The sequence below is a fragment of the Miniopterus schreibersii genome (genome assembly GCF_964146895.1).
Source record: "Miniopterus schreibersii genome assembly, chromosome: 15".
Taxonomy (NCBI): Eukaryota; Metazoa; Chordata; class Mammalia; order Chiroptera; family Miniopteridae; genus Miniopterus; species Miniopterus schreibersii.
Window position 1 is genome coordinate 44,942,036 of NC_138115.1, and position 22,110 is coordinate 44,964,145.

A 22,110-nucleotide genomic window follows, 5' to 3' on the forward strand; every position below is an offset into this window, starting at 1 on the left:
ATGATGGTTATCATTAACCTGGCTATTCTCAGCAGTCTCTAATGTAGGGAAATAACATTCTAATTCTGTGAACCTGGAGTGTATGAATGTATACAATTTATGAGCTAAATGATTTATGAACTAAATTATGTAGACTAAACATTCTAAAGTATTGTCTAGCAAATGTATAAATTACAGCTTTCCAAACTCCACAGAAAGTTCACCTGTGAGCTGAGGCCCTCATCCCTTTGGGGAGGCCGATGAGGCTCTGGCCATAATCCGGGTCCTTGGGCCTGTTCACTCTGGCCTTGAGCAGCATCACCAATTAATCCCAAGTCTTCTACAAATACATCATTTTCTGTAAGTGGCATGAGGTAAGGGTAAAATATTGAGAGGCACCAGCCTAAATGGTACTGGACAGATCCAGTGATCTTTGAGGAATATTATTAAAGAATATTACTTAGAATGCTTTTCTCCTTCTCTTATAGAATAATCTAAAATGACCAAATGTAGTTATGAATGCAGAAACTAGAATGAATGATAACCAGCCTTATAACAAACTTGGGAGAGACTTAAGTTTTAATTAAGTTAGATAATGAACATGGGTGATACTCAGGAAGCAAGCTCACTAAAGGCTTTGAAATTTCTTTAAAGAAAGCAACAAATATTTTCCTAAAAAATAATAAGATAACATTTACTGAGTATTTACTCTGTGTTAGGCATTGTTAACCATTTTATATATATGATCTCATTTAAATCTTATGACAGGGAGATGCTTAAACAGATTTCTGACAAGTTGGGTGTTGGTTGTTAGCAAATTAGGAACAGTGTATGTCCATGGAGGGGGTAGAATGCTCACTCTGGCGGGGCATCTTGACAGCAGCAGGAAGTCAGAGTTGATACCAAGCTAGGTGAGGTGGTGAAAGCAAGCCCAGGAATTCATAAGGCACAGCTACCCGTGTGACCCCCTTATTGCTGGGGAGAACATCCTATGTAAGTCAGTGGTTTTGGCACACAGCGTAATGATGGTGGCAGGACGTCGTGATAAAGGGTTACTCATTGTCCTTACTTAAGAGGGCAGAAAAGTGTGCATTTCAGAAAAATTTCTGTTAAATACAGTTAACTTTTAAATTGCTCAGTGCAATTCATAATATTCAGCTAAGGAAAACGATTTTTCATTCACCTCTAAAAGAATGCAGAGAGGTGGCCTTTTTTATTCAGACAGACTTATAAAATTCAGATATTTGAAAATAATTAGTATATGTCACCACATAATAGAAAAAAATACATTTTTCAAAACAGTAGGTAATATTTGAGCATTTATCTGAGAAGCTGTAAAATGGTTTTTTTGAATCCTAGTGTTAGTACTTTAGCAGTTTAAGAGGCATCTTAGGGTTTAGTATTACTCTCTTACTATATAGAGGAGTTATCAGGCATGAAATCTTAAATTCCTTGCCCAAGTACCAGTGGCTGGTTACTGATAGTACTATGGGATTACTATAGATAGACACAAAACATCGCTCTATTTAGCTATAATTTTTTGCCATGTGTTGCCTCATTTGAATTTGTATGCTATTAAAACAAAATGAGAACTGAATTTATTAAATTCAATAGAGCAAAATACAGGGATTTAACTGGCAGTTCTCATATGCTGTTTTTTTAATTGTTGGGAAAATTCTTCTCTTGATAACCATGTGTGAATTTTTAAATATAAGATAAATTATAATATTAAAGTTTCATTTTGAATTTTTTGTTGCTGTTTTTTAAATATGGCTGTTTTAAAATTTTCAACAGTTTATTACAAAAATTTTCAAACATTAATAAGAGTGAAAGAACTTTAAAGTGAATAGCTATGTATACCCACCACCTAGATTTTATCATTGATACTTCAGTGTGCTTTTTGGTGTTTGTCCTTAATGACCTGGTTCTAAAGGTGTTTGTGTAAGCATACATATAAATTAAAAAGTACATGTAATTACTTTAAATCAGAATGGATTCACAGTAACCTGTTTTTTTCCATTTAATAGCGTGTCTCCTTCCATACATTGCAGTTTATGGAATGTATTGTCAAATGGTGAACATTTGGGTTGTTTCCAGTCTTTACTGTTTTAAACAACCTGAGAGAAATCTGTGCATAGAAAGAGAGTGAGGCAGGTTATCCGTCTTACTCCCACCTTGCTGAATACTATTATTAACCTCTAAAATTCATGAGTAAAGTATTTTCAAATCATGAAAATCAAAGAGAGTCTTTTTGTTTTCCTGTAATCTTTGCCTACACATGACCTCAGTCCCCCCTGAGCATTTCATTCCTGGCATTGTTGAGATCTTGTAGGGGACCTTGCTACATGCACTGATGAGAATGAGTTTCTAGGAAACGCTTGTTAAATATTGACTGCTCACCTGAAACTAATATAAAATAATATTGAATGCCACTGTAGTTAAAAAGAAAGAAAATGCATTTGAAAAATAGTCACCTGAACAGAATAATGTAGCTCAGAATGGTTTTTTGAATGGTTATATTGCTTTTCATTGTTAATGTGTTATTATTTAAATTAATTAAGAGAACAGCTCTTGCTTATCACTGCTTCTAACATCAGACTTACTGATCTGCGCAGAGGGACTCTAGCTCACACTTTTCACCTGTCCTTCATGATTTTTTAATGCTTATTTCTATTCCCAGTAGACAAGGTAAATAGAACATAGTTGGTTGTCACTGGTCCGTTCTGCCTGGCATTCTGTTAGAAACAAAATGGGCTCACTATATATAATTATGGTCCCCCTGCCCCCATTCCCTTCTTTGGTTGAGAAGAGTGATCAGGAGTTTGTGCCTCCATAAAGACTTCAGATAAAGTCCACTTGATTTCAGCCACAGCTTCACACTTCACAGTACATACCCGAGTTTTAGGCACTGGGTATATACTGGGGATACTGCCTCCAAGGATCTTACAGTTTAGTGGACGAATCCTCACAGCACACCTGTGAGGGCAGCGGGAAAAGTATGGCTTCCTTCAGTTTGTGAACTGAAAGGAGGTGACTTAGTGTGAAGGTCATTCCACTGCTCGGTGACGGACCTGGGACCTCCACCCCAATCCTCTGATTCCAAGTCCAGCACTTTTTCAGAAATAACCAGGTGTCTCTTATTTTTCAGAAAACAATATATTATGTTAAATGTCAGGAATATTACTGATTATGTTAGAGCTTTTAATAGGTTATTGCTGGTGATAGGGAACATTAGAAGTCTAAATGTGTATTTTAACCCACATATTCTGTTGGATTTTGGTTACAGTCAGGTGACACACAGACTTTCGCACAGAAACTCCAGCTCCGGGTGCCTTCCATGGAGTCTTTGTTTCGAAGCCCAATAAAGGAATCTCTATTCCGATCTTCTTCTAAAGAGTGTTTGGTACGAACATCTTCCAGAGAATCCCTGAATCGACTTGACCTGGACTTTTCTGCTGCCACCCTTGATCCACCCTCTGATATGGAGAGTGAGGCCGAAGACTCACTGGGGAATTTAGATGGCCTCAACAAAGAGCAGTTGGTTCTGAGGCTGCGAAGAATGGAACGGCGGTTGAATAGCTACAAAGGAAAGTGTTCTGAGGTAGGAGCATGACTTCTCTGCCGAAAGGAAAATTTCTTCCCTTTGTTCGCTAATTCATATTACTGTGTGGCTTTTACTCCTGGGTTGGCTGAACTCTCGATTCCTTAGATATGCTGGTTACAAATGATGGATAACCTGTAGCAGTATCTAGTTAAAGACTCTCAGTAGTACAGAGGCTTCGTGGCAAGACTCTTAGTAACATTTTGGAGATTTTCGTCCATAGCCTCCTGGTTCTCATATTCTGTGCCCTTCTGCTTAGACACCCAGGGCAGAGGTCACCATCTTCCCTCCTCACATCCTCTCCCTGATCATCCTCTGAGTGCTGTGGCTCCAACATGACCTCTTCTGCCAACCAGAGTTTCATTATTCTGGACCCCAATTATGTTTTAAGTATCCTGATTTTCTGACACATATGGTTCACTCTTATAGTACCTACATTTGAACTTTGCCTCAAATGAATCTTTTAACTTTTAATCCCCTTGAGGATGACACTGTTGGTCTGAGAGAGGAAGTCGTGCTGCTCCATCTGTCTTTCCTTCAGGAACACAGCACCTTCCCTTCAGGCTGAATTGTATTAGTTGTCCTCCCCATCCTGTGCAGTTGAAGCAATCCTTCCTAAGGAAAATCTTTCTGGAGCAAGTTGCCCATGACTTAATATATTTTTTACAGTGCCTAACAGTTTATTGTCTTAACAGTTTGTAAATCAGCATTGTAGTGAATTTTAAATAATGAATAATGAAGCTCAAGGTTAATATGTACAGTTAGCTATAACTTCTATTTCCAGTATGGCTATAATATGGGCAGTTTTACCCTACAGCCAAAAGAACAAAAAACCCTAAATGAAATACGTGAAGTATTTCTTTAAAACTATAGAATACTGGCAAACTAGGAAGGAATTGTTAGTCTGAAAGCTATTGGCTGGCTGGAACTCAGAGATGTAAACAGGGCGTTAAAGCCATGTATCTCAGGAGGCACTTGTGGAATCAGGCAACTTTTTCCTTTAAAATTTATTTTTATTTTTATTTTTTCTATCAAAGTTAATAATGGTCTTCATTTTTGTTTGTTGAGATTTATGTTATTTTCACTAGCTTATTCATGGCTTTTAGGTTTGAAGCTGGGGCAACAGTATAATTAGCATTCAAGTATGTAAGACACTGTGCATTTTATATTTATGGTGCCATTTAATTTTGCATCATCTCTGTGAAGTAGATATCAATTAAGCTCTTTTGTAGGATAGGGGTTAGAAACATAATCATAGAGATTAAGTAACTTGCTTAAGGTCACATAGGTAGCAGTTGACAGACTCTTTTGATTCTGTGCCTTCCTGGTTGTTTCTACTATTCTGTACTACCTCAGGTAGAATTATGCAGCTCATTAGGGAAAAGAGCCCATAGACTTTGTCTTTACCTTTCCTCGCCTATCTGGTCTTAAGGTAATAAGACAGGGAGGGTCCTGGTCTTAGGCAGAGTTTTGATGTGTGTTTTTTTGTATTCTTATCTCTATTGCTGATGCACCTTTCATTGCTTCCAGCCTCTTCTCTCAAGAATTCAGTAGAGGCATTTAGGGGCACAGAGCAGCCTTCCAAGGAAAATGGCAAGGCTCAGAATAGGGGAGTGCTTCCTCCTGAAGCTGCAGAGCTGCAACCTCTCTCTTCAGAGGCCACGAGCACTTCTAAAGCAAGGTCTAAATAATGAATTGGAGCCATGTGCTTTAGCCTTCAGATGAGTAATACTACATAATTTATGGGTTTAAAAGATTTGTTAATTCATAATTTCATCAAGTTGAGCTAGAATGTTTAAGTAGCCTAGTTAGCTTAAGTGGTTAAACATTTCTTTAGGACACCAGTTTTCATCTGTTGGTTGAATTCTTTTCCTCAGATTTTTATACAGCCATAGTCACAGATCCTGTAACAAGAAGGAACTTTTAGATCAGTTACACGGTCAGGCAAAAAACCACCTGGAGCTTGTTAAAACACACATTCCTATGTCTACCTCTCTTCTTACCCCAATTCTCATTCATTTAGTTTGGGGTGGGGCCCAAAAATTTCTGTTTCCAGCAAGCTCCCAGGTGATGCTGTTGCTGATGGTACTGGTCTATGAATACCCTTTGAGCTGTCTTCTGCCTTTAGGCGAGTTGACCCTAATTCCTACCTATGAATTAGGTACTGAAATTTAAAGAAGCACATGTCTAAGGTGAAGTCAAAAGGAGATTTAATATCTTTATAGAGTTGAGTTCTTTTTATTTTTTAGAAATATATTTCCTATGTTATTTAGTTTGGCCATATATGCCTCTAACTAGGTTGAATTGTCTTATATAAAAGGATTCTTATGATTTATTTTTTGACTTTCATAACAAGATGTTTTAGTGGAGTTTAGAATAATTAATTGCATTGATTTAGGAATGAATGTTATTGATGACTTTTTCTTTATTTTAGCTTGTAACAGCTTATCAGATTCTTCAAAAAGAGAAGAAAAAGCTACAAGTAAGTGATTTGTTGGCTGTGATATTGATTCATACATAATTTTAAAATTAGAAAGGATCTTATAGTTTTATTCTCACTTGTAATAATTCTCCATATGATTGAAGTATTTAACGTGCTTTACCATTACTGGGGTGTGATAAAGAGAAAGAGTGAGGGATCCCAGAGATTTTACATAGTAAGAATGGGCTTCCTTCCGTTTTGGATCCCTGCAAAACTGGTTTTGCTTTAAGGCATGTTTGCCTCTTTCAGGCGTTTCCTAGTATCTCAGTCGGCAGGTTGCATCTTTTTTTAAAAAATATGTTTTTTTTATTTTAGAGAGAGAGGAAAAGGGGGGAGAGAGAGAGAGAGAAGCAGCAAAGAGAGAGGAACATGGATCAGTTGCTTCCTGCATGCCCCCACTGGGGATCAAGCCTGAAACCCAGGCATGTGTCCTGACTGGGAATCAAACCAGTAACCTGTCAGTGAATGGGATGACACTCAACCAACTGAGCCACACTGGCCAGGGCTACAGGTTACATCTTTGTTTTAGTGGTAAAGAGACATACAGCCTTCATAGCTTTCCCTTCTGTTTTTTTAAATATCTGCAGACATACCTGTTTCTTATCATTGTATCAGGGTCTGAACCCAAGCATCCTCTCTTCCATTTCCTGAGGCTGCTGCTTGGAAAGCTCTTGGTTACATGTGGAAAGAGGAAGCTATTTTAGCTCTTCTGGGTGACCCACCCTGTCCCTACTATGTCATTCTGTTCATGGTCAGAAATTTTCCACCAGGTATCACATGTCAGATCTAAAGGGAAATATCCAGTCCACTTTAACCAGTGCTACCATTTTGCTATGTTATTTATAAAATATAGTCTTATTTATTTATTTTTAAGTATGTCTGTATTGATATCAGAGAGGGGAAAGGAGAAGGAGAGAGAGAGATAGAAACAGCTGCCTCCTGCACGTCCCCTACGGAGAATGGAGCCCACAACCCAGGCATGTGTCCTGACTGAGAATCGAACCAGCTTCTCCTGGATCATAGATCGATGCTCAACCTCTGAGCCACGCCAGCCAGGCAAATACAGTCTTTTTTTTTACAGAAGTTATTTAAAACAGTTTAGAATTTTGTGCCATTTAAAGACACTAACCAAAAGTTAGTTACATAACCAAGAGTTATTTGCAAAATGAGTTTTGGTAAAATTAATTTATCTATGTACATTATTTTAAAATATTTAATCTGCCATAAATATTAATCTCCATTAAGTACAACATTAAATTTTCTGGTTTTGGTATGAATATAATCAGAATGGCAGCATTAGTTATTTACTGCTGATTCAGTGTTCTAATTGTCTATAACAAATGTGTGAGTTAGATTATTACAAATAGAGTTTTTAAAAATATTTTCTTAAACATGAGTTATATTGAAGTGGGTGGAGTGGTTCTAATTTAATTTACTGTATTATTAATATACATAAATTTATTCTCAAAAGGTCATCTTATTCCTAAATTCTGTGGGTACCTTGCTTGTGTTTCTATGAATTGTCTATGGATTTTTATTTCTAGGTGTATGTATTTCTACCACTAAGTGGCGGTAGAGAATAGTGGTTGCATAGTCCCAGATATAAAGGGTGTTAGAGATAAAATTCAGTGATTTTTGCTTTTTTCTTTATCTCTGTACATGCCCATATTGGCATGCCTAGAAACCTCTTTATTAAATAGACAAACATGCTTTCAGTAGATCCAGTGAAATTAAAATTGTAAGTGCTGTTATCAGTGCTGTTCATACTACCTAACAGATGCTCAGCTCTTATTGGGTGTCAGGCATTATGGTGTATTTAGTCCTTAAACCTCTCCTGTGAAGGAATAGAGGAAGAGAGCCTTATTTATTGTTGCACAGCTTGTAAGAGGTGGAGGAGAGCTGGGATCCCTTCCTGGCAGTTAGACTGCAGCTCATGTGCTTGTAAATAATGCATTGCAGTTTTTCATCGTTCTCAGCAATGCATCTTCCTGCATTCAAAATTTGTATATTATACCAAGTAAAACCTGTGTTCATGGCTTTTGGGGAAAAAGCCTTTGTTTTTTTTTTTATTCACTTACAAGGGCCTGCAGATACAGCCCAGTCACACTCCCCTGGGCCATAAACAAACCATTTGCTACCCATATCTCTCTTTTTTGTTGTTAGTTTACACAGACCAGTGAAGCTCCAGATTACCCCATTTATTTACCTCTGTGCATTTATATTGTACAATAATATACAGTTACTTTGTGTCCATAGACCATAACTTTTCAGATTTAATTTCCTCACTAGTGAAAAGCACCCATCTTCTGTCCCCTGTCTGTCCATGTGTCCCCCCCTCTTCCCCCTCTTGCAGGAAAGGATGAATAATTTTACCTTTCACTCTTTCAGTATTACTCTTTTAGCTTCCTGATTTTTATATATGATTACTAATTTAGCAATCTATAGTTCTCTTTGCAGTTTTCTCCTGGGCTTTTTTTTTTTTAAATATAGAAAAGGACTTTTGTTTTTAAGTCACAAAAACAACCTTGTGAACAGGCTGGTGATTGACTTGTCCCACACTTATAGAGTACAATGAAATAAATTGCATTTGGAATTTGATATAACTTAAAATTTTTATTTTTAAAATTAATATACAGGAGAATTGACTTTTATGGTTTACATGTGATTTGTGTCACCTCTCCCACAGCTAGGATGCAGGACAGTTCTGTAACATCATGATTTAACTTTTAGCAGACTTTCATCATGGCTATATCCTTAAGATTTTCAGTCCTGTTCTCCATCCTCAGGTTATTTTTGGAAAAACAGTTGTAATATTGTAAAAATAATTCTTTTTGACTGGATTTGTATTACTATGTCATGCAGTTGTTTGACCCAACTTTATTTTTAATTTTTAATTAAAGGGTATATTAAGTCAGAGCCAGGATAAAGCACTTCGGAGAATTGCAGAATTAAGAGAGGTAAGTTGTAGTGATTCATACTTTGAGAATAATAATTAAATCTCTTATTTTTATCAGAACTGTTGTTCGTGCTGGGATAGGCTCTCATGTACTTCAATAGTTATAGCAATAACTAACCAGCCCAGCCTACAAGACCAGGGATCAATTCTTATAGTTTTTATTTGTGTGGTTTTCCGCAGATATATATTGTTGGTGGAATTAGTGAAATAGGAATGTCTTACTTAGCAATAAAATATCATTTGCCTGCATGAATAGTCAGTGGCAACTTCCAAGGCTAAACTGTCCTTTCTATGAGGTATTTCAGGCGTCTTTTTGTTTTTTCTAACCAACAATCTTTTTGGTAAAATAAAATAAAAATTTTGTTCATTGTAATTTTGGAGGATAATTTTTACAGTGAAGTATTAGAATTCAGGCAAATATTTATTATTTGAAATAGCACTCTACTGATCTTTGCTTCTGCCCCACCTTGAGAAGGATGGAGAAAATTGGCTTATGCTGGCTGGAGGACAGCGTTCCGCATTTCTGCCACATCACTTGTAGTGAACATTTTTAAATCCTTTAATTATAAAATAAAACAGATACAGAAAGTCATGCCCAAAAATATATAGCTTACATGTGTATGGTGAACACTATTGTAATCACCACCAAGGTCAAGAAATAGAACATTGCCAGTCACCCCAAAAGCCCCCTTTTGTTTCCCAACCTAATCAGTTTCCTCCCTTTCTCCAAAATTAACTACTCTCCTGACTTTTATTGTACCACCTAGTGTCTCTTTGTTTTATTACCTGAGTGTGCCTTCCAGACACTGCAGTCTTGTCCATGTAAAAATAGTTTTGAGCCCGGCCGGGCGTGGCTCAGCGGTTGAGCTTCGACCTAGAATCCAGGCGATCGGGGTTCAATTCCCGGTCAGGGCACATGCCCGGGTTGCGGGCTCAATCAATGACTCTCTCATCATTGATGTTTCTCTCTCTCTCTCTCCCTTGCCTTTCCTCTCTCTGACATCAATAAAGATATATTTAAAAAAATAATAATAGTTTTGATATATCTATTAAGTCTTTTTAAATCTACACATTCCTGCATCCCTTTGTTTTCTTTATTGTTTGTCTGTTGAAGAATCTGCTGACAGATTAGAACATCCAAAATTACTCATTTGCCTTCTCCTAACATTATTATAAACTAACAGTCTTGGAATAGTAATACTAATACTACCGCCATCAATTATGATTATTGAAATTAGTTAAATATATTTTTATATGCTATTTCCATTCTTCCATCATTTAAAAAATCTTTTTCCATATCTATACTGTTAGATCATAAGCCATTACATATATATTCTTTTCCTGTTAACCCCTGTGGTATATTTAATGTTTACCAAAAAAAAGAGGATGCCCTGTGTTATTCTCTTACTTCCCCCAACCTCTGCACACATGCCCCCAGAACAGGCATATTGAAATTCTTGGAGTGTACATTAGGTGTTAGGCATCAGGTTTTGAAGGTGTTTATAATAGTCTTAGGTCCCAGCTGGAGACAGAGGAATACCTGATTTTTTTTTCTCCTGCTGCTCAGTCCTCCACTAGGGGTCCCTGACTGAGGGAGCTGTTCTCAAACAAATACTGAGTGGGCCACAAACTTCTATTATATTAATAAAATAGATGGATAAGTACCCATTCGATATTCCTCATTGCTGGCTCTTAGCAAGTACAGGCCTCCTATTTGTTCTTTCTCTAATTTAGATTATAGAACCAGTATTCTTAGGCCTGTCAGTGGGAAAAGAGAAAGGGCCTGCTTTTCCAGCAGGCTTATCTAGGCTTATCTACTTGGTTGCTTTCGTTGAGAAACTTAGAAAATGATGAGAGAGACTTGACTAAAAGGCATAAACCCCTGCCAGGGTCTGTGGGAAGAAGTAGATGTGCTGACCCTTCAGAGAAGGTGGCCCTCTTTGAATAACCTGGATGCTGCCAATGAGATTTGCAGCTTTCCCTCCTCTTTCTGGGGTTTGGTGAGGGGTGGAGGGGACATGCAGAGGGAAGGTAATGTAGAACTAAAGGATATAGGGTAGTATAAATCACAGCTTTATTCAGTAACTTTATCTTCCTTTCCTAGGAAGTACTGATCGAGCCACAGGTTGAGTTTTAGTACTTTTTAATTATCTGCCTCCCTGTATTTGTTTTCTGTTGCTACTATAGCAAATTATCACAACTTAATGGCTTAAGACAACATAAATGTATTATATTTAAGTTTGACACAAGTCTCACTGGACTAAAATCAAGGTGTCAAGCTAATAAGAGAAAGGAGAAGAGGGATTCTAGAGCACATATAGTAAATTCTTCCTTGGTACATATCTAAACTATTTTTGTAGTAGCTAAGATATATTTCTGAACTGTAACCCTGCTTCCAGTTACATAAAGAAAAATGTACCCAGTAATTTATGTGTAAATACAAAGTAGGTAAGTGAGAGTTTTAGATACTTTTAATTTTGTTCCATGAAGAGAAAAATTTCCTTCAACAAGATAATATAACCCATAAAAACACGATTACAACTTAATTAAACATTTGGAGTGATATAAATCATAAATGTTTGGTTTCTTAGGGATTAAATTCTATAACTTTCTTTGCTTGATTTTAAATCTTATAACACAGATATTAAAGAGAAATATCATGCCTGCAGGAAGTGATAATTATGCTATGCAAATAATGAGCTCATCTAAGTAGATGGGGTTCTTTGATTCCATTTTAAGGCCGGTTAAATGGGGAATAAATGAAGATGATGTCTTAGATGTTCCCTCCTTTTTCTGTCTTCCTCTATGTGTATGGCATGTACTTTTTGTAGGCTCATCCAGATGGAATTTGTTATAAGCAGTCGCTGTTCTCAAAGCTGACTTCAGGGAGGGAGAGTTCATTTTTTTGTAGCTTGAAATTGCCTTGGAACATAATGGGCAACATAAGACTGAGATAAAAAATAGTGAAACAGTTAAAGGTATTTGATACATTACACTCATCGGAATTTCTCTGTAAGGAGGTAGTCAGGAAGACCTTGCAAAACTTATGCCTAAAAATGTTAATCCCAGAGTATGCGAAAGTTTGGAAACCATCTAAATGGTCAGCAGTAGTAGAGTTATTGAATTAGTTGTCATATTTAGTAGTATTATAGAGCCATTTATTATTTTGTTTAAAAGTTTACATTACACTTCAGTATCTTATTCTTGTGACTTGAACAGGTTAGTTTAAGCAGTTAACTGAAGGGAGCTTTATTGACTATTCATGGCAGATAAACTAAGTTGAAAATATTTTGAAAATCATTACTGATTTAAACTTAAACTGGAAATACAGTTTATTTAGATTTCTGAAAGACTTACTTTTCTTCTGTAGGCTTAGTCTTAACAAAATAGGTGGGGTAATTGAGGATGATATATAGACTGTCAGATGATAGTACATCTTGAATGTATTTTTTCATCTCTAAGTGGCTAACATGCAGATTTCCCCCCCTACTAAGATACTGGGTTTTAAGATTGGACTTTAGAATCAGTACTTGGCACCTTTTTTTTTTTTTTTTTTAAAGGGTTTAGTCAAGTTGTTAGAATGTTTAAAAAACAACAACATTCAAAACCTGAAAACTGTAGTATAAACTGAGGCATTTTTATGGGCTGTTAGGGATGCCGTGTAACAATCTAGTATGGTAGGATATAGAACAGTATTTAGAAGAAATGAATTTTAAAGAAAGTAAAGGACTGCATTGCTGTTGAGGAGATCTGTAGAGACTCCAGACTAAAGAATTGGCCTATGCAAAGTAGTGGAAGACAGTACTTTCCAGATTTGTGGATTTCATGGACTGGAAAATTATCTCCAGTTCCTTCCAGAAATGGGAGACAGGAGAATTGTCATAGGGCTGCTTTTATTTTTTCAAGCGTGGACATCAAGAATAAGGAACCAGGTTGTTCTGCTGTCATTATTTCATAAAAGAAAGGTGTTTTTTTAATAGCAAATAATTAGGAAGGACATATTCTCAGAATATAGTGTAGCTGTTTAAATGAAAGATTTGGATTTAAGAAAAAAACTCTACATTGACCTCTGTTTCATATTTCACATGGACCTATGAAAACTTCATTCTGGACATGTTCTAATCAGAAGACCAGCATTGGAAGACTACTGCTGTGAGGGGAAGTCAAGCCAGGAGTTTCTAGTGAAAAAAAACAAAACAGTAAATAATGTGCTTAGAGATCTTGGGCAGTGTGGGTGTGTTGGGGATTAGAGGACAGTTAGTGCCTCAATGTTTTGAGAATTAGTAAGTTTGAAACAATGTAAGAAGAGGGTGCTGCTTATAAGCCCTTGAAAATATCATTTGAGGAAAATTTTCTAGCAAATGTGTAAGGGATGGATCAAGTCAGAGGAAGACTTGAGGTAAGAAAAGTAGGAATCCCAGAAAAATAGAGGTGCTTTAAATGCAAATCTAGATTGATTATGTTTTTAAATTTTGAAAACTTTAAGTCTAAAATGTTCTAGAAGTTAGTCTTTAGCATGCCAATGGAATAAGTGTAAGGCAGAAGTACTAAAGACACAGGACTGAGCCCAGAGGAAGAGAGCCGATGGAATCAGAGTAGGGCGGAGGGAAACTGTAAGAGACAGGAATTTAGACAGGAGCCCTGAAGCCCTGGAAAGCAGGTACACTGAGGAGATCATTATTGGTGACTGCTGTGTAGCACAGAGGTAAAGACCATTGGAGTTAGTTAGGAAAGCTCATTAATGACCTAAAGAAAGCAGCTTTTTGAATAGTAATTTCAGGAACTTGAAATTTTACTGTTTGGTGATGAGCTAGTTGAACCTTTTATTTTACAGATGAGGAAGCTTCTGATTTTGGCTATCGAACTGTTTCATATATTGAGAGGAGGAAGTCTCTGTTGGCTGTCTGTTTGGTATATAACAATTCAATTTTAGATCAAGTGAATGTCAAGTAGAACAAGTAGTTAGATGTCTTAAAGTAGGATAAGTTTTATTTTTATCTTACGTAATTTTTTAATTCTCAGTTCAGCAGTCATTACAGCTATAAAATATTCTTCAAGGATCTTTATATTCTTTAAGGATCAAGATTATATGCTGGTGTAAATACTAACATTTTACGTGTTGATTGTCTTTTAGTTATTGTTGCGGATGCCTTAAGAAGAATGCAAATCTGGATTGATTATGTTTTTAAATTTTGAAAACTTCAATTCTTTATTTTTTTGTTTTATGCTGAAAACTACCTCTAAAATCCTTTATGTGTTAGGAGCTCCAGATGGACCAGCAAGCAAAGAAACATCTCCAAGAAGAGTTTGATGCATCTTTAGAGGAAAAAGATCAGTACATCAGTGTTCTCCAGACTCAGGTAAAAGATTAAAAATGTGGAATTTTTGGATAAAGCAAAATAAAGGGATTTTGATGAGATATGTAATAGGTTCTAGAAGTTTTAAAAAATGGTGTATATTTTTAAAACTCTGCTTTTCCTCAATTAATTTTAAGGATAATTATTGACTTACTGTCTTTCGGCTAACTATGATGCAATTGAAAATAACAAATACAGAAATAAACTGCATTGGGAGTAAACTTTTTATTTTAATTTTCCCCCTCAATATAGCAAAAAGGATATCATTTGCTCTATCCTGTCTATTTTAAGGAAAGTACTACTGCCATGTTTTCTTTTGAATAATTTTTTTTTAATAAAGCACATTTTTTAAGGTTTCTCTGCTGAAACAACGGTTACGAAATGGCCCGACGCACATTGATTTGACAAAACCATTCCCTCTGATGGAACCACAGGCTGAAGGCGTCACTGAAGAAAAAAACACAGAGAGTGATGTAGGGGCAGTAGGTAAGTTTCATCTTGTCAAAATGTTAATTTAAGAATTAGAGGAAGATGTCGAGAGATTCTAGGGTATGAACTAGTAGACATGGGCTGGGATAGAAGTAAAGTATCCTGATCCTAACATTTCCAGAAAGATGAGAGTTTTTGTTATTTTTTTGTTCTTTGTTGTTGTTCAGGAGAAAGTAAGTAATTGTTTTAAAACTTGACAGTCTGGGAGTGGTAGCACCACACTTTCATTGTAATTGAAGTCAGTTTATTATCTTATACAGTTTTATTGATAGCAGTAGTTTTCATATAACAGGATAGTTCTATCTACTCGAGATTAATGAATATGCCATTTGCAATTGTTTATAAGTTTTTAAGTAATATTACTTACATATTTCTGCATTCGAAGATATCTGTATTCGCCCTCTTATTTGCTACCTAACTGGAAAAGAATAGTTAAATCTTTTCTTAAAATCCATTTATAGTCCTCCCTACTCTTTGAGGCTTTGAGGTACATCTTCAGTGAAATTTCCACTTTTTATTTACCAGTTCTTTGTCTCCAAGAGATTTATGATAAACTTTTGGTCTAGTCAGAGCCAGAGTAAGGTGCTAAGCAGCTGCCTGTCTGAGTAACCAACCCATAAGGGGCCCTGAAATCCCCCTGAAGTGAGAAAACTTCACTAATAAATGTAAGGAGATGGAGAAAGGTGTACTTACCAGAACTCTTTTCAGGACGAGATTAGACTACATTGGAAGGAATATTTTAGTAATTCTTTTGGGGTGGGAGCTAAGACACAGGAAGGGTGCCCCTCTCTTGTTGATCTAGCTGAGTATAGCAGTGTTGCGATAAGAATACAGTCCTGTGCACTAACAGAATTAACTATTCCCAGGGATCCCTCATGTTCCTTACTGACTGCCCCTGCTTGTGCTGCTTTGTTGTTAATAGTTGGAGATGGAGCTTCTGCTGACACACTGGAAATGCTTCAGCAAAGAGTTAAGCGTCAAGAGAACCTACTGCAGCGTTGTAAGGAAACAATTCAGTCACGTAAGGAACAGTGTACACTATTAACCAGTGAAAAAGAAGCACTGCAGGAACAACTAGATGAAAGACTTCAAGAGCTAGAAAAGATGAAGGTAAAAGAGCAAATGAGTTTTGCTTAAGGTAGCCCCATAAAGCTAGATGCACAGGCCCCAGCGTGGCCTGCACCTTCTCTGCAAAGCCTTCTCCCTTCCTCCATAGACAGCATGGAGAGGGCACCCAAGTGCCTTGGGCTTCAAAGCAGTTACCATACTTTTCAGACATCCTGTGTACTTTTCTTCTAGATATGAGAAGTATCCAAATTAGATAAAATGTTTAGAGTTCTCAATGAGGAGCAGCTTTATTAGAGATGGAAATGAATTTTTAAAATTTTTAAAATTTTTAGGAGCTTCAAATGGCTGAGAAGACTAAACTTATCACTCAGTTACGTGATGCAAAGGACTTAATTGAACAGCTTGAACAAGATAAGGTAAAACAATACTTATGATACTAAAATTTGGCAGGGAGCCCCAGAATTCACTTTTGGAAGCAATCAGACCTCTGCTTTCCAAAATTATTGTAGCTGCTTCCATGAAAAATCTTTTTGTTTTAATTTTTAGATTTATATAACTGTTAGTATTAGTTTTGTATTATGGGAAGCTGATTCTCTGATTTCTGGAGCCCAGTCAGTATTTTGATTTATAGATTAGAATAATTGTTGCAAAGGAATCTGTTTATAGTACATAACATGTTTTAGAGAAGTTATTTAGAGTTAAAGCATTGCTACATGTGAATGATAAAAATATTGTCTTTCAAGTAATGGAAATAGAATGATCTTGAGATAAATTGCCTAAAAAAAAAAAGTGGTAATGTATAATTCTCATAAACAGAATGAGATTGGTAGTTTAGGTTTGGAGCTGCAGCTGTAGCTATGGCAGCAAAGACAACTGAAAAGTTCATGGGCAAATAGTTTTGACCTAAACTCTTTCAATCCTAAGTTCTTGGGCCCTTTTTAAAAAGCAGCTTCCAGTTGGTTACATACCATCCACCATTTTCTTTAATATGCTACTTTATAGCTATAGTAGCCATGTAATAAAGAACATGTCAGAGCTGTTCTATTGAAATGTACTGGCAGTCTTTTCATTCTACAATATCATTTTGCTAGATTCTATTCTATGAAATGCATGAAGGCCCACTTTAAAAAAGCCTTTTTATTATGAGAAACTTAAAACATTTACAAAAGTAGAAAGATTAATGATATGAATTCCTATAAACTCATCACCCAGCTTCAGCAGTTAACATGTCATGGCTAATCTTATTTCATTTGTACATTCCTAACCCCTCATCATCCTCAGCTCTTTAGAACAAATCCAAGAAATCTTACCATTTCTTCAGTAAGTATTTTAATGTATCTTTAAAATAAAGGACTCTATTTTTTATAAAAATATAACCACATAATCATGATCACGTCAAAAAATTTAATAATTTCTTAATACAATCAACTGTCTAATTAGCTTCGGATTTCCCCTTTGTCTCATAAATTATTTTTCCATTTTTATGAATCAGGATTCAAATAAAATTCTTTCATTGCAAGTGATTGGTATGACTTAAAACTTCCTTTAATCTATAGGTTTCACTGCCCTCTTTCTCTCTGTCCTGTCTCTGTTGCGATTTGGTTTTTGAAGAAACTGAAGGCCATGCTTTTGTTTTGAAATTTTATATAGTAATATCCCACTTACCTTGTTTTAATCTGTCCACTTAATATTAGCCATCTGGAAGAGTCATACCCTAAAACGGGTTTACAAACCCTGAAAGTAAGGTAATCTTTTTAAGACCATAAAATAATTGTCATAAAATCTTATTTTTCAAAGACAAGTTGAAGCACCTCATTTTTTGTTAGTCACGAATGACTGACTTAGTGACTTTCATTTCTTGTGTAGGTTATCTGAGAGTGGGAAGACAGTTGCAATTAGCAAATTGGAGGAATGGAGGTACCTCACTGACATAATAAGGATTAGTTGTGGGACCACAGACTGTCAAAAGTGGAAAGAGAAAAACCAGGAGGATCTGTACCATGGTCTTGGACCACTCAGTGTGGCAGCAGTAACCTTACACTCTCAGCAGCCTCTGAGTCTTTCTCTATGTTACAGCACAGGTTCACAATTACAGTTCATGATGGCTCTGAGCTACATAGAAAAAGCTGTATTTTGTTCATTATAAACTGTTTACTAAGATAGGAAAAATTATAGCAAACATTCGTAGTAAGATTATAAAATAAGTTTTTAAACTAAAATATATTTTTAATACTTAAAAGATTAAACTTACTATGAAAATAATTTATATATCAAAAATACCCTGATAAGTCAGGTAACCAAGGTTATTATAATAGGTAGGGTAGTGTATAGTGAAAAACACAGATTTCAGTTTGTGAAAAAATTTATGCTGTATTAGTAAGAAATACTTTGTTTCTGCCTCTTAAAGTAAGTTTGATGCGTGCTATTTATGACGCAGTTTTGTTATGCAAACGCTTTAGAGTCTGTGCTTCTGTTTAGGGAATGGTAATAGCAGAGACAAAACGGCAGATGCATGAAACTCTAGAGATGAAAGAAGAGGAAATTGCTCAACTTCGTAGTCGCATCAAACAGATGACTACCCAGGGAGAGGAATTACTGGAACAGAAAGAAAAGTCTGAAAGAGCTGGTAAGAACGCAGGGGTTACTTATTTTATGTTAGAGGTCAAAAGTCATGTAAAGCGCAACTTGACCAACCAGCATTTAGAAATATTAGTTAAATATTGATAGACATGCTTAACTGTGGAGACTGTGTAAGACACTGAATTGTTCCTTAGAGGAGGCTGGGGGTGGTAAACTATGGCCTATTTATGTAGGGCTCTCAGCTAGTAATGATTTTTACATTTTCAAGTAGTTAGACAAAAGAAGAATATGTATGTTTCAGAGACCACACGTGGTCTGCAAAGCCTAAAATATTTACTATCTGGCTCTTCATAGGAAGTGTTTGCTGACCACTGCCTTAGAGCATCAAAATTCAGGTTTATAATTTTGGAACTTCCCAAATAGGCACAACATAGTACATATTAAATAACTGCTACCTTATAGATGCTTTAGGGCAAACAAAGTATAAGACATAGTCTGCTTTTAAAAGAATAATAAATAATTCAGTGTTACACACAATAGCTTTATGTTTTGACATAATAAATGCTAGGCTGTAAAGTATAGAGACCAGCGTAGTAGTCGACAGCTACAATACTGAGTAGTGCTAGGAAAGAAAGGAGAGGTGTTAGAAAGTAGAGATGGCAGAATGAACTGGTGCCTTCAGGTTAGTGAGGATGTGTATTTGAGTTGAGCCTCAAATGAATAGAATGGGCCCAAACAAAGAGATGGGGTAGCACACATTTCAGATGCTACAAGACTATAAACAGGCATAGTGACCATAGTGGGTGTATGAATCAACCGAAAACCATTCTTGCTGAAGAGGGGAATGAAGTTGCATTGTGAAGGAACTGACTGTTAAAATCTTAAAAGGTGAGTAGCTGAGTTTAGATCTGGTGTACAAGGCAAAAGGAAACTTGTAGTGGAGTAGGAAAGTGTAATGTATGGAAGCTTGTGGTTTACGGAGAAAAGAAATGAAGGGGAAGTCAAACTTAGACACAAAGGTGGAAGTCAGGTTTGAGGGACTTAGTGCTGTGGCCGCCTCGACTAGGATTATGGATCTGGGAAGGAGGAAGAGCACAGTCTGCAGAATTTGGTATCATAAACTCAGAGGGGTGGAAGAAAAGGAGGGATCCAAGATGACTCCAAGGTTTTCAGCTTAGGAAACTGAATGAATGTTGTGAAGTCAGAAAATCTAAATGGGGAAATTGAGGAATGGGGTGAAATGATGAGTTTGCTTATTAAATACTTTGAATTTGAGCCAATCATGAGCTTTTCAAATGGAATTGACTTGTAGGAATTTGGAAATAAGAAAATGGAGATCTTTCAGGAGTCAGGAGCCAAAGGTTGAAGCCTATGGTTCAGTCTGTAGGAGAGGCTGATTTCTCAAAGATTAGGTTTTGCAGTTGTAGTAATGAAAGTGGTAGCAGTAGTATGTATGCACTGCTGCTGCTACTCCTACTGACAGCCAACACTTAGTTATTTTATGCAAAGCTCTGTTATAAATGCTTCACTTGTATTTACTTGTGTGTACACTTGTATTTAATCATCATAATCCCTATGAAGTAGGCACTGTTATTATCCTCATTTTACAAATAAGATAACCTAAGAACATAGAAGTTAAGTAACTTGCCTACATTCATGCACAGAGAGTAAGTGTACAGTCAGGATTTGAACCCAGGCATTTTGAGTCCAGAGTCTGCTCTTAACCAAAGAGATCTTGAGTTTGGCAGAGAGATAGCAATGAAAAATGTTACCCAAGAAGTCATAGGATTTGTGGAAAGCTATACTTTTTGGAGGGAATATCAGAGGCATTTCCAGAAGGGGGAAATAAGATGAAATTTTTAAAAAAGTCTTTAAATATGATGAGGATTTGATTCCCAGGGTGTGGTTTCAGAAACGTAGAAACCAGATTGTAAGGTCTAAAGAGGGGAATGAGCCTGGATGAGAGAGTAGTTGGTTGACACCAAATGTGTTCATAAGTATCTCCCATCTCCTTAAATTTTATTGCTAAGTGGCTGGGGACTTAAGTTAATGAATTTGTTCCCAGTAAACCTAAGAAAATTTCCCTTCAGAGAACATTAATAGACAACATCCCAGAATATAATCTCTGAAGATTTACTTGAAGCAGTTTGAGAGTTGTGAGACATTGTTAAACAGGTTTGCTCTCCATGAAAAGCAATTAGTGAGACTAAGGCGAAGGCTCATCTTCTCATATCAAGCCTTTCCATATTTAGAACTGCTTTTGTTTACTAATGTAGCCAGTCAAGAGAAAATAATGCTGGTTAAGGGATTAAATTTCCTTTAAAATTAGGGTGTATCTTGTCAGGAGCTAGAAACTCATGAATAAATACTAAGTTGAAAGGGATAAATGGTGAAAAGGTAGACAAAATATACAGTTAATTCATATGTCAGATAAAAATTTCCCAGCTAACTATTCTAGTCAGCTCTTTGATAATACAGCCTTCCTTCTCTCCTCCAAAATACAGATATACTTTTGTCTTTAAATATGATTTTCATAAAACTATATTTTTGTAAATAATTGAGAAACTTTTCTGTTAATAGTACTGTCAGAATATTAAAAATTAATAAATACTTAAAGAGAATTGTGACTTAAAGTTATTTAATATACATTCCCTTTGGAAAGTCTTTGGATCACAGTTATGAGTGCCTTTAAAGATATTTAAAATTTTATTTTAGGTCATAATTATTGAGAGCTGTGATAGAAGGTTGTAACAGACTGATTCCACATTGAAGATACTGCCTTTTAAGTCTATTGTGGAAACTAGTTTTGCACACCAACTGTGTTTCATCTAATCGTCTTAGTTGAGTCAAATATAAGGTGGATATGCCAGTTGACCGAAAAATTCCATCTTAGTACTAAAAGTAAGAAAAGGCCTTTGAAAGGAAGTAGAGTTTCCATAAATAGTTTGTGAACATTCTCTGGTTCTTGGAGAATTCAGTTGCTCTGTTAAATACTTGTTTCTTAGAGTTAAAATTCAAAGGCTAAATACATAAGAGCTGGCCATGTGAAGGAAACATGAACATCATTAAAGTTTGTAGTTCAGATTTTTAGAAGTAAATTGTGTCTACATAAAATAACTACCAAAGAATACAAACTCTCCTAATGTATTTTCAACTGTAAAATGTTTAACCGGGATATATTTAGTAAATTCTGACATGTAGATATTAGTAGACAGCCGATTTCTTTGGCTGGCTTATTCTGGAGGTCAAAATTGGTTCAATTGCATTCTCTACTACTTTTCATGGAAAGCGCTCTGTTGTACTGCTCTTAGTTTTTCTAGATGAACTGTGATGCCTCCCAGATGTTGGAGGACAAAGGAAATTTGAATGTTTATTATTTTTAAAGGAACAGTTTTATCATAAAATACTGAGACTATGTGAGCATGGTGACACGCTTACTTTAGGAAGCTAGATCAACCTGCGGTACTTCATTCTACTTTCTAGTGGAATTGTTAGGCATTTTTTTTTTTGTTAAAATTTTTTTAAAGTATGGTTTCATTGATGTTAGAGAAGGAGGAAGGGAGAGAGAGAAACATCAATGCATCAACATCAATCTGCT

The 22,110-nt window shown here is 36.0% G+C and overlaps 1 protein-coding gene across 8 annotated transcripts in view; it reads left to right on the forward strand.

Annotated features, from left to right (window-relative positions):
• Positions 1 to 22,110, forward strand: part of GOLGA4 (golgin A4) — a 78,776-nt gene that overhangs the window by 17,439 nt on the left and 39,227 nt on the right. For 3 of the 8 annotated variants that reach the window (XM_081160151.1, XM_081160156.1, XM_081160149.1), the window contains 9 exons: positions 3,266 to 3,580; positions 6,015 to 6,062; positions 8,963 to 9,019; positions 14,280 to 14,378; positions 14,729 to 14,861; positions 15,787 to 15,974; positions 16,265 to 16,348; positions 17,214 to 17,252; positions 18,411 to 18,558. In XM_081160151.1, coding sequence (XP_081016277.1) covers positions 3,266 to 3,580; positions 6,015 to 6,062; positions 8,963 to 9,019; positions 14,280 to 14,378; positions 14,729 to 14,861; positions 15,787 to 15,974; positions 16,265 to 16,348; positions 17,214 to 17,252; positions 18,411 to 18,558 — 1,111 coding nt within the window. Of the gene's footprint in view, positions 1 to 194; positions 340 to 3,265; positions 3,581 to 6,014; positions 6,063 to 8,962; positions 9,020 to 14,279; positions 14,379 to 14,728; positions 14,862 to 15,786; positions 15,975 to 16,264; positions 16,349 to 17,213; positions 17,253 to 18,410; positions 18,559 to 22,110 lie in introns of those variants that run through there. The other 5 variants (XM_081160153.1, XM_081160150.1, XM_081160154.1 and 2 more) reach the window with 4 other exon arrangements.